At 38.5% G+C, this 12,158-nt stretch overlaps 1 protein-coding gene across 4 annotated transcripts in view; it reads right to left on the bottom strand.

Moving 5' to 3' along the window:
- The window catches only part of CAPRIN2 (caprin family member 2), a 46,228-nt gene that overhangs the window by 20,510 nt on the left and 13,560 nt on the right, over positions 1-12,158 (bottom strand). For 3 of the 4 annotated variants that reach the window (XM_026117019.2, XM_026117020.2, XM_026117018.2), the window contains exons 7-14: positions 11,893-12,057; positions 11,346-11,389; positions 9,163-9,951; positions 3,809-3,940; positions 3,517-3,604; positions 2,759-2,814; positions 1,993-2,103; positions 253-363 (exon numbers count right to left, since the gene is read on the bottom strand). In XM_026117019.2, coding sequence (XP_025972804.1) covers positions 253-363; positions 1,993-2,103; positions 2,759-2,814; positions 3,517-3,604; positions 3,809-3,940; positions 9,163-9,951; positions 11,346-11,389; positions 11,893-12,057 — 1,496 coding nt within the window. The remainder of the gene's footprint in view (positions 1-252; positions 364-1,992; positions 2,104-2,758; positions 2,815-3,516; positions 3,605-3,808; positions 3,941-9,162; positions 9,952-11,345; positions 11,390-11,892; positions 12,058-12,158) is intronic. The other variant, XM_026117021.2, reaches the window with a different exon arrangement.

Raw genomic sequence — 12,158 nt, 5'->3', positions numbered from 1 at the left:
AGTTACAGCTTAGATTAGAAACAGGGCTGAGCTGCCCAAACAAAATATTAACCAGCATTAACACTCATCTATGCTAGTGGCAAAATGAAGTGTTTATTTCAGGTACAAGTATACTGTAGGAATCACAGTTCAAAAGGACTGGTAAGAATCTCTACACTTTCCAGCAACTAATAAATATATTTACCTTACCTGTATTACTCTATCCTGAAGAATCATTAATACCTGAACTGCAAATTACTTGTGATAGCTCACCTGGGCAATTTCAATCTTTTTGGGTATTAGTGGCTCAGAAATACGTGAGCTTGTCTGATACAGTGGCTGGGAATTATATTTCTCAGTCTCTTGAGAAAGCGATGCTGATGCCTGAAAGAAGCCATACAAATGATAGCTATTATAAGAAGCATTGCAGAAAGCACAAGGTACTAGTAAAGCTATAACATTACCAGTGTATGACTTGAAACAGGTGGATTCTGAGAGACCAAAGCAAACATGGTAGGTCCAAAGCATACCAAGCAGTCAGCTTAGCCAAATGCTTCAAGTCTGTTGGCTTTAGATTACCCTTCCTACACAACAGGTTGTACAACCAGCCTTTTGAAATCAGATAATTCTAAGAATTTTAGATTGCTTCAAGTAGTTTAGTGAAGTCTGACACACTTACCTCACTGAATCAAGTCAAAACATGTCTGATATTAAACATCCAGCAAGTTTGTTTAACAAGGCTTCAGAGCTAAACTTAGGCAGGCAACCCCTGCAAAACCTACATGTTATGTTGTTCAGTTCACACCCGTAATGCTGGATTTTGAAAAGCTGCTTATACTTACTCAGCTTAGGGCTGAAGACTACCAATATTACTCTTACCATGTATGCCATCACAGATACTTCAGCCAGACCTGCACTTGCATACTAGGAGAGTGCAGTGTCAGCATGGAGTGCATTTCCTGGTTGTGCTAGGATCAAGCTATCCTTTTAGTGCTGTCCACAATTCTCCTGCTGCTTATGGAAGAGAAAGCTATCCTACCTAAAAGCTAAGGTACCAGAGAGGGGCCAGGCACAAGCAACCTGAACTCTAAACACTAAACTAGCAAAAACTGACATTCTATTAAGGAGTCCTACATTATGTATCCAAATCTGCTGTGCTATATCAGACAAAGTTTAACCCCCTGTCAACACAAAAAATCTAATGTCACTGAAAGTTGATAGAAACTCAAGAACCAGGCCAAAAATGCTGATCAAAAGGTAGCAACATAGCAGTCTTGACAGGTGTAGAGTTGAATACATATAGTATTTACTCCTACTCCTTAATATGATGTACAGTATACCAGAGTATATACATCAAGAAACACCAGAAAAATGCATAAGCATTTCCCCATTAGAACCTACATCCTACATAGTATTAGGGAGTGCAGTGAGAAAGACCACACTGCTTTCCTGAACACAACATACTTCAGCAAGAGTTCTTCAGTAAGACTTTGTTCTCCAGAAGCATGAATTGAAACAGTATTTTCAGCTGTAACAATATACTTTAATGCCAGCTGCAGTATTTCTTCAGCTCCCAGTATTTTTCTCAACTGCTGCTTGAGAGAACAGTCTTATACAGCTTATACAGAAAAATGTCATTTTATGACAATAGCTAAAATATCCCCTCTAATGACATCATAGACTGCATATTTTGTGCTAACCAAATCAACTATGTTGCTCACATGCTCCCACAAGAACACATACAACACTTTTTAGCCTGCATCTTTCATTCCACACCCTTCCCATTTCACAGGACAAACTGCTCACTTCACAACATTCATGCACTATCAGGAAGAAAACTTTTCAAACCCATCCTGAAGCATTACAGGACAGAGGACATACTGTTAATGTTATTTGTGCTCTGTTCCTGTGCATTGTCCAAGTATGGTCATTCAGGAGAAGCCACACTACAACTTTCAGTGAAGGATGACTATCTCAAATCCAAGTACCAGTGAACACCCCAGGAAATATTACCTGTGGTGTCTGTGATGTCACCAAATCTTCAGTTTCAGAGCCGGAGAGTGTCTGATCAGCAGATGCTAGGGAAGTATTTGAACCATGCAATGTCATGGGAGAAGCAGCAGCCTTGCAAAAAGAGAAACCTGAGATGAGGTTTTGAAAGACTGTCTGGAATATTTCATTGAGACTCACGCTTTGGGTATAAGTGCAAAGCCCATACATCAGAATGAAGCAGGAGCTAACAAACCTACATGCTTTGGCCAGTTAGTCTTTTCAGTTCTTAGGAATTCTTACTAGTGGCAAGTAAACCTATTTAAAAGCCAATGTAGTAAGACGTGAGCACAATACTTAAGGTTCACTTTCAACTAACTATGGCTGTTGAAGTTTGAGACCTTGTATCTTTGGCATAAGTGAGACATGAACAAAACTGAAGTGGATGTGCATTATCTGGAAAAGCAGCATGTTCTCCTGCATACCATCATTAGCTATGATTTGAATCTACAGGTTAAATATTAAAACTATTCCAGCATATCTCCTCCATACTGTTTTACTTCAAGAAACTTCAAATATTCACTTCTGCTATGAGAAAATGCAATCAATTCTGTCAGCATTGGAATGATCTTAGATTTGCAAGCTACTAAAATTTAAATTATACAGAATGTTAAAAAAATTGATAAGACAAAAAACAATTGAGATACTAAGTCTGTTACCAGTGAGTAACTTCTATAATATTTTCTGGCTACCACTTTGCTTCTTCACAGCAGCCTCAACTTCAACTTACTTGGAGTGGCTGTTGAAGAAAATCACTTTGACTTGGCAGTTTTTGTTCTTTTGAAGCTATAAGAGAGTAACAAATTAGTCAAGCAATGTTTACTTTTAAGTTCAAAAACACTAAATATAGTTTCAACATGAACTTTTTGAAAGCAATGTGTATGAAGATGTGCACTATTTTTAGTCTAGGCACTGCAGATGTTTGGATTTTATTCAGCATCACTGAAATAACACAGCTGAAAACCAGTTTTTCAAAAAAATGGCAGGTATTCAGTGATAAAAATATTTACTAAGATAGATAACCAGTTTATTAAGTGTTTAATTGCTCCTATTTTATCTGGAAAGTGGTTAAGTCTGTTTTACAGCTTCAGTCCCATATAAGCAGTTTCTTATCATAGCCCATCATAGAAAATTTCAGCTGGATAACAGCTCTTTATCCTCAGCTCATTCATGGCTTGCATCTATTTATGCCACATCTACATGGATTTGGTACACAAGTATAGCATGCCCATTCTCAGCTGGGTACATCAGATGCATATGCCAGTGATTATACAAGAACAACATTTCCAGACAAATGAATCGACTTAAGCCACCTCCAGCAACACTCTAAACAGGTGAGAGTGTCTCAAGCTGCTCTTGTTACATCAGACATTGCTATTGCTAATTAGACAAGCTGTTTTCCCCATTCAGCCTACTGATCTACAGCCCAAGCAAAACTTGTTGGTATTCTCAAAAGCTTACATAGTTTACACTTATGGTATTACCTACCTACAGGACTACTTGCTGGAGTAACTGAAGTTTGTTGGGATGAACCAATGGCACTTGGTGAAGCTTTATCAAAATCCAGAATGGACTCCTTGAAAAAGGAAAAGGATCATCAGCTGGGGAAAACATTAAATTCTAGATATAGATGAAACATCCTCATTTGACAAGATACTGTTAGCTAAGTACAGGCAGATCCATTTATGCAGTGCACACGTGCATTCTCAGCACTATATTTTTCCTGATCTAGTAGGTATCAGAGCTTTGTGCTACAACAGTGGTAGGGGACAACACATACTTGCATGAAGTTATAAGTCCCTTGTATCTGAGTCATCAGATCTTGAAGTTTTTCCCTTCTTAGTACTGGATCTTTTGGAAGAGTTGAAGTAGAGCAAAATTCTGCAGCTGGCTGATGTACAGGTTTAGGCACCTAAAGAAAAAAAGGATATTAAAAACAACACTGGAAGACAGACAAGCTGCCTTATCCAACATAGTTCCAGAGCAAGTTAGAGATGTCTGACACCACAGACCAAGGAATTCTGTGCTGTTATTGACATTTTCTGAATCAAGCTTTCACTGCATAACAACCAGCTTACTGTTGCCACAACTAATTAAAAACACAGAATTCATTTTGTTTGTTTTCTTATAACCAAACAACATAAGGCAATAAGTTATCTGCATTTACTGCTAAATTAAGCACCTCCATTTAAAGAAACTCACATTTAAGGTGAGGGCCAGGACAAACTTAAAAACAAACTGCACTACTCAAGGTTTAACACATACTTCTCCCCAGTAGAGCCTGTGCCAGTAAGTACAGATCTTTTATTGGGGTGGCATTTCCAGAGATTCAGAAGAAATTGCACCTAAGAGATACATTACAGGCAAGTTACTCAGCATTAGATCTAAGTGCTCACATTTAGGAGCCAAATACTCTCAATGCACCAGCTCCTGCAAGAAGTTACATTAAACTTTTTGAAATTTGGCATGAAAAGTACACCTGTGCCCCCTCATGGGAGGCTAACATGGTTGCTAAGCACAGGCTTCTGCTTATTAAGTGTTTCAGATGGTCCTTAAGAGCTCATCCCAACTGATTCTCACTTCACCTTATTTAAAGGGGGAACATTTCATTAGACAACAGATGAGTCTAAGGTACCAGAAAGTCAAGATAGACTCCTTAGAAAGAAGCCCTGTTATTTGCAGAGTGACAATAACGCAAGACTGCTCTCTAGATAGTCTAACATGTATTTTGAGAGTAGCTCGGGGGAAAGTAGACTTGTTATAATTATTTTAAAACTACAATTTAATGATTCTATAAAGACTCATTGCTTTTCTGTTTGTCTCTGCAGCTAGAGGCAAGTCAGAAGACAAAGAATAGTTGCATTATTTCAGCTGGTCCAAATGCTGATGCACAGAGGAACAGGTGTTTGCACTGTACAGAAGGCAAAGGCACATTTGTCTTTCCAATAGGAGGCTGCCACTTTAATACATTGTATAACAGTATTCAAGTATTTGTATAAGTCACTACAAAAATATAGCAGAAGGGTATAGGTGTCATGGCATTCTGATTATCAAACTGGATTCGAAACAAGTTGAAATGCTCTACTTTGTCCAGTTTCAGGCTAACAAGCTCAGAAATGCATTGCCCTTGCATTTCTTCAACAATTATCTGAAACTAATTGCTAGCATTTGCAGAAATTCCTGTAACATGCACAAGAGGCTTCCAGGGTTTAGCGAGCTTCACAAAGCATAATCTGTACATGCAGCACTGCATTAACTCTGAGTCCAGTTCCAATATCTGTGTGGCACACATGATAACTACGTGTTGAGCTGTGAGAAATTTGGCTATTTTATTCTAAAGCTAGAAGGATAATAGCATACTTGGAAGCGTGTATATTTGTATTTTAATTAGGATTTCTGATCCTTAAAAACTAACTTTTACTACTGACTGTACACAAGTTTATATTGCTGCAAAGTTTCCTATAGCAACAAACAGGAACTAAAGCCATTATGGATCCAAGCCCAGGACAGAAGCTATGGTTAAATGAGAATATAACTTAACAAGTTATCAGTTAATTATGAGGAATGTGAGTATTGCTGTCCATCACTTCACTAGCCCTCACTTATAAGCACAAATAATCTTAAGATACTTGCTGTCATAAGCCCATTATGCAAACTGCTTGATAAATGCTTCTCTTCTCCTCACTACTGTTTATTAAAATGCAAGTTACCAAACATGTTCTGTTTGCAACTAGCAACAGAAGAAAGTTTTCACCTTTAAGTCACCTAACCGGGTTAGGTTTGGCAACATCTGAAGCTATTAAGACTGTCCACTAGCTACCTAAGTTGGGCTTAGCACATTAAACACATCAAGTAAAAGCCAACAGCCTCAAGGGGACAGAAGCAGAAAAATGACCATCTTTGACAATCATGAGACACTAAGCTTCTGCATGCTTGTGCTGCTTGTTATAGTGATCTCCTTCCCCAGATACTCTTAACATCATGCTGTATGCCATTATGCTCATAGCTTTATTTCAACCAGAAGAGCCATACAGGGTTACATACACAATGTTAGGGCATTAAGCCAGCACTGAAAGACTGAGACCTCCCCACAGACACTGTCAAAGTTACTTTGTTTCCTTCATATATTAAAATACACCAACCAGTCGTAGCTGTAATGGCCTTACCCAATATGAATTTGTTTTGCTACTGCTTCAACTTAGATGTTGAAAACTAAAATATTTAAGTGAAATATATAATATGTATGAAAAAGCATTAGGAAGTTATGGGGGAATTCAGGTTTTGTGCCTTCATGAAGGAAGATGCTTTGAAAAAGAACAAATAAGATTCTTCAGAGGTTTCTAAACTGAAGTTTTTCTAGCCTAGGATTAGATGTTTCTGGAAGTAATTACAGGCTGGCAGCAGATTCTTTCATAGGGTTTAGTAGCCTAGTAGTCCAGTTCACATCAAACTTATTTTGCTGACATTTTTAACACTAGTGCTTCAAGAAGCATTCAGGTTAGAGTTTTACACAGCACTGATACAAGTTCCAGTTTCAGAGACTTATTATTATGACAACAAATTAGACCTTAACTTTGACACTATGCAGTCAGCAAAAGCTATTTTGATTTACTCACAGCAGTTGTATAACTTGGGAATCTCCAGAGAACTGACTGAGAAAAGCAGTTGAAATACCTGTAATTTGTTTTTAGATCTGCTAAGCCAATGCACATAGACAAAGCTGGTCAAGGCATTGACCAGCTTTGGAATTTTACTAATGAAAATGCCCAAGTGTTAGGTATTTGTCAAAGGTTTTGATATTTTTCAGATACTGAAGGTCTATTCATACATACCAATACTATTCTAACATACATTCCAGCTATCTTACATATTAGTAAAACTCCATTCTAAGACACATGCCCTCATTCCTCATTAGGTTAGTCAGTTGTAGAATACTAGGTCAGCTAGAGTGGTGACACCTGAGCTGGAGTCACAGCAATGATCAGCACTGCCATGTAGATAAAACAATCAACCTTCACTTCCTACTCAGAGCAGCATTCACAGCAGGTATGAGTTAGACTTTACTGCATAACACCACAGTTTGTTTTGCTTTCACAGAGAAGGCTCCAAATTCAGCCATAAACACATTTGCTTGTCCACAGGTTGCACAGATATTTACATACAACTTAACAGACCTGTGCAGCAACTCACTGTTTTTATAGGCCCAACTTAAGTACTGGGCCTTACAGTACATTTAGTTAAGTTAATTAAGAGATGTCTCAGAGCTCTAACAGATTTATTCCAGGGAGTAAAGAAAAAGGCTCATGTCACTTTTGTACTCTGGAGCTGTCACTGAGCCTATCTAGCATACCTAGACCTCAGCCCAAGGTCATTTTATAGGTTCTCCCAGGGAGCAAAATGAAGCCAGCTATAGAACTCCATTGCCTCCTCTTGCCTTTACTCATGTGAAAAAAGTTTCATTATCCAAAAAAGTTTAAAACATTGACTATTATATTCTCTCTCTCCATATTATATATATATATATTATATATAATATATATATAGAGCTCATAAGTCGAAGTAACCTAGCATTACCTAAAACACTATTTTTAAGAAAACTGGTTGTAGGAACTAATGAAGTTGACAAATACAATATATTCTTTTACTCATTCAGTATGCTTTTGATGTAACTATTTCTCAAAAGCTACTAAGCAAAAATAAAGCCAGCTGATGTTTTACTATAGTGTACTTGAACAGAAGACAACACCCCATGTAGGTCAGAGTTTTGCTGTACTTGGAAAATATGCTGCATTTACTTCATTCAGCAAGTTAACTTTTAAGCAACTCTACATTCCAACATTTGATTTAGTTTCATTTGACTGACTTGCACACCTGCACATTACTATGAAGATTCCTAGGCAGCTTGCAAGTTTCTCCAACTGACTGCAGCCCCTCCTTTTTCCTTACTGCAAAGCTTTGTCCACCATTTAAGCCATCCATCTTTCCATCCTATACAAAATAAGAGGCCCATCTCATTAGAAAATATCTTGTATTTAAGCTTTATAAGTTAATCTGAACACTAGAAACTCAAAGCACCTTAAAATGCTTAGGGAAGACAGTTCTAATTATAGTAGGACCATGCATAGTTAGGCACCCAACATCTACTTGTGCTCAGAGTTGTTTAGCATGGAAGAACCAGGTTTTGCACTAGTACCACCACCACCAGTGGACACATGATTCCAGTCAGCTTCAGGCAGAGAACAGTCAAGCTGAAACACCTTACTCCCATTTCATTACCCAGTGCTGCATGTTACCCACTCTTTTTATTTCCTGTTCAATCTTCTGTTTGCGCTCCCGCCTCTAGGTACAAGAATATCCATTTTTCAGTTACACCCAGTTTACTGACAAGATTTAAGCTTAATCATTTGCTATGAATATGGAGTGAATTGATTTGTTTTCTTACAGAAACAAGGCAGTAGTTCTGACAGCTCATTGTATATGAGTTTAATTGCCCTAACTCTAGATTAAATGCTGCTCTGAGGACATAGCTGGACTCTGCTTTGCTTACCATCTTCATGGCATCAGAATTGTAGCTACCTGAGTACAGATAGCTCCTCTTTACATTACCTTTGCTTTCCTAACACTCTATTCATCTGTAAGCCCTGCAATAATTACATTTTTACATTTCTAAAACTATGCTATTGTTAGAACCTCCAGGACAGCACTATGGCTTATGCATTCATCTGGAAATACATATTTAAGCCCCTGTACAGTTGGTGTTGCTTGATCTAGATGTTAGATATCTCTAGAATTAGCAGCTATTTTAATCAAAAGCCTAAAAAATTACTGAAGTGCTATTTGTATGCAGTCACAGACAAAGTATTTGATCCCTGGATGAGTCATACCTGCTTTGTAGTGATAACATTGGACAGAGCCAATAGTTGGGGATGAGCTAAGTTCATTCTTCTCTGCCTTATGCATAGAGCAGTTATTCAAGGCTCAAAAGCAGCAATACTGCATGATGCAAGAATAAAATGGAGGTCTAAGTATAGGCCTGTAAAATGCACCTTATAAAGCCTCTGCTAATATGCAGCTTTAGTCCAATACTCTAGTGCCAAAAGCTTACAACAGTTAATACTACATATGCCAACTCACTTCTTTGGGTTCCATATCAAACTTCTTTGGCCCCATCTGTTCCTTTGGCCCAACACTTGCAGCTCCCCAGGACTTCGAAGGATTCTGTAACTGCTGGGATGATACTTGCTGCTGCCTGTCAGCTGCTTCCCAAGCCTCTTGAGTCTCTTGCTTCTTTTGTTCTGGCTCCTCCCTAACACGGGCAGCCCAAGCCTTCACAGGCTCCTGCCTTTTTTGCTCTGGCTCTTCCCTAACATGCATGTTCCATGATTTCACAGGCTCTTGCTTCTTTTGTTCTGGTTCCTCTTTAGTTTGGCTTACCCAAGGTTTTGGAGATTCCTGCTTTTTCTGTTCCTGCTCTTCCTTAACTTTTGCCACCCATGGCTTAGGTGACTCCTGTTTCTTCTGCTCCTGCTCTTCCCTAACCTTAGCTACCCAAGGTCTGGGGGATTCCTGGTCCTCTCGAACACGTGCTACCCAGGCCTTTGGAGTTTCTTGCTTCTTCTGTTCTTCTTCAACACGAGCCTCCCAGGGCTTTGTAGACTCATGCTTCTGTTCCTCTTCTTTAACACGGGTTTCCCAAGGCTTTGGAGACTCTGGTCTTTTTGGTTCCTGCTGCCTAACACGAGATTCCCAAGGCTTTAAGGTCTCTTGTTTCTGCTTCTGTTTCTGCTCTTCAATATCAACAAGCATTTCCCAGGACTTTGGAGGTTCTTGCTTTCTAGCACACTCAGCTTCCCAAGATTTGGGCTCTTCCGGCTTCTTCTTGACAGAGTACTCTGCTTCAGGCAAATAACGCCTGTTGAGAAACTATATAGACCAAAGAAACTTAATGGCTCCCAAGAAAACATTTTGCTGCTATAATTCAGGTCAGTTAAGTTAGGTCACCCAGCTACTGAAAGTTTCTGGCCAAAAGCAGAACCTAGACAGTTTAAGCACTAGCCATAGAAACCACGAAGACAGCCATAGCTTTATTTTACAACACTGCACTCACTGACTAGTTTTTTGTGGCATGCCAGAGTATGAAAGAGTCCTGAACAGCAGAAGTAAAGCATGCCAGAGCTGAGTGAACCTATGATCCTTATTCACTACCCTAACTGATATTCATAGGCAGTGCCATATCAAGTTCAGTTGCAGTTTTTGCAAAGATAATTCTCATCCTAAATAACATCTATAGTGCTACAGTACTGTATTAGTAGATGTTCTTCTGATAAAGTAGCAGCACCACCTCTCCCAAAATCTTTGACCCTTTGGAACTCCAATAACCAAGTATAGCCAGCGCTCCTTGTTCTTAATAGGAGTTTAAAAACTAACAAGTCAGAGCTCAGAGTTAGCACAACTGGATTGAACTCCAGTCTGTGCTTATTCTCAGTAAGTCTGGCAGCTCAGTTATAAGATGTCCTAAAGCTTTCTTGAGTTACTACTTTGTCATAAACAGGAAGTAAATATCTGAAGTGTAGGCTGTACAAGACTTATTGGCTGTGATTTTTCTGACAAGTCAACAGGAAAAAAAAAACTTAAGTCAGATAATGTTACAATAGATTACAAAAGCCTGCTCTAAAGTACTCCCTCTAGTGGAATATCTGGGAAATAGAGATTCAGCATGAAGCATCAGCATATCTACTTCCCAAAGGACACTCATCCTCCCTCTTGGTCTAAGCCTAATAGCTTTTATGATATTGCCAGCTGAAGCTTGCATACCTCAACTCAAGAGTTTGAAGGGCTGTTTAAACAAGTCTATACACCCTTGTGCACACAGGATTCTGTCTAGGGAACCTTACTTTTCTGACAAATCAGTAAGGTCCACATCATTCTCAACCCTACCAAAATTAAGTCTATTGCAGTAAGGTCAGCTTTTAGAGACAGCTCTAGTAAATGTGTATTTTCTCTATACTGTAGTACATAGAAAAGAGTGTTTCCACTTAAAGGCTGATGCTTTGGTTTCTTCAGTGACATGCTCCAGCACAGTAAAGTATTACATTGTTTCACATAATCCCTCCCAATTTACCCCCAAGCACCTCAGAGAAACCATAATTTTGGTGTTAGAAACAGAAATGCAACTAAGCCTTTAATGCTTCCTATGTGAGGCAACACAAGCTGTTGTTCAGACTCCCTTTTGAAGTTTAAGAAAAGGACTGCAGAAGTGCAGTTAAATTTCCGCTAAGTAACAATACTAAAGGAAAGCAGTTAGTGGATTATCTTACCTCTTGTGGCTGTATTTCAGACTTCATGAGCTCCATAAGGGATTCTAGAGAAAGGATGTTAATTTGTTTCAACTGATCAAATGTAAAGATGCAAATTAAACACAGTACCAAGTCTAAATCAATTAAAATAGTAATACCAGTTGCTAAACCAGATATTCTGAAGGCTCAGCTTGTCATTCAAAATAAGATTAGACAAGCTTTGTTAAATTAGATTTTTACACTTGAATTTTAGAGTTAGAGACATTTTGAAGTATCCACAATTTGATTATTGTAATACATAATAATCCTTCCACCAGGCATTTCTCACAGCTTCAACAGAGGTTTATTCAAAAGGCACAAACCCATCCTATTATTACTATCAGCAGTAAGATTGTTTTCTATTATATTAGTCAGAATAGGGTTGCAAGCCTTTCAGGTTCAGTTTTAGTTACTGTATTGCAAGTGAGCTATAGCAGAGGATTAGATTTAGCATGAAGCTATGCAAAGTCAATGCTCAGTTCAAGCTTATCCCAACATTAAACAGAAATTGAACCCTGAAATATTCCACCTGATTCTTTGACAGACTCTCCTTTTGACATCTGCCTTGTCCTCTCAGATTTTCTATTTACTTCTTCTTCCAATTCTTTTACTGGCACAGGGGTGCGAGGAGTCGGAACACTTTCAAAGTAACCAGAGTCTAGTAGTTTGGATAACAGGTCCTTCATATGTTTATCTGAAGAGTAAAAAACCCATTAAATTAAGATATGAAAACTTCAGATTAAGTGTTCAGATTACAGGTTTGACTCCTTACTTCCTCCCTTTGGATAAATTGCA

This window comes from Dromaius novaehollandiae, chromosome 1, assembly GCF_036370855.1.
Source record: "Dromaius novaehollandiae isolate bDroNov1 chromosome 1, bDroNov1.hap1, whole genome shotgun sequence".
NCBI classification, from domain to species: Eukaryota; Metazoa; Chordata; class Aves; order Casuariiformes; family Dromaiidae; genus Dromaius; species Dromaius novaehollandiae.
This window is presented reverse-complemented; position numbering and strand designations above follow the sequence as displayed.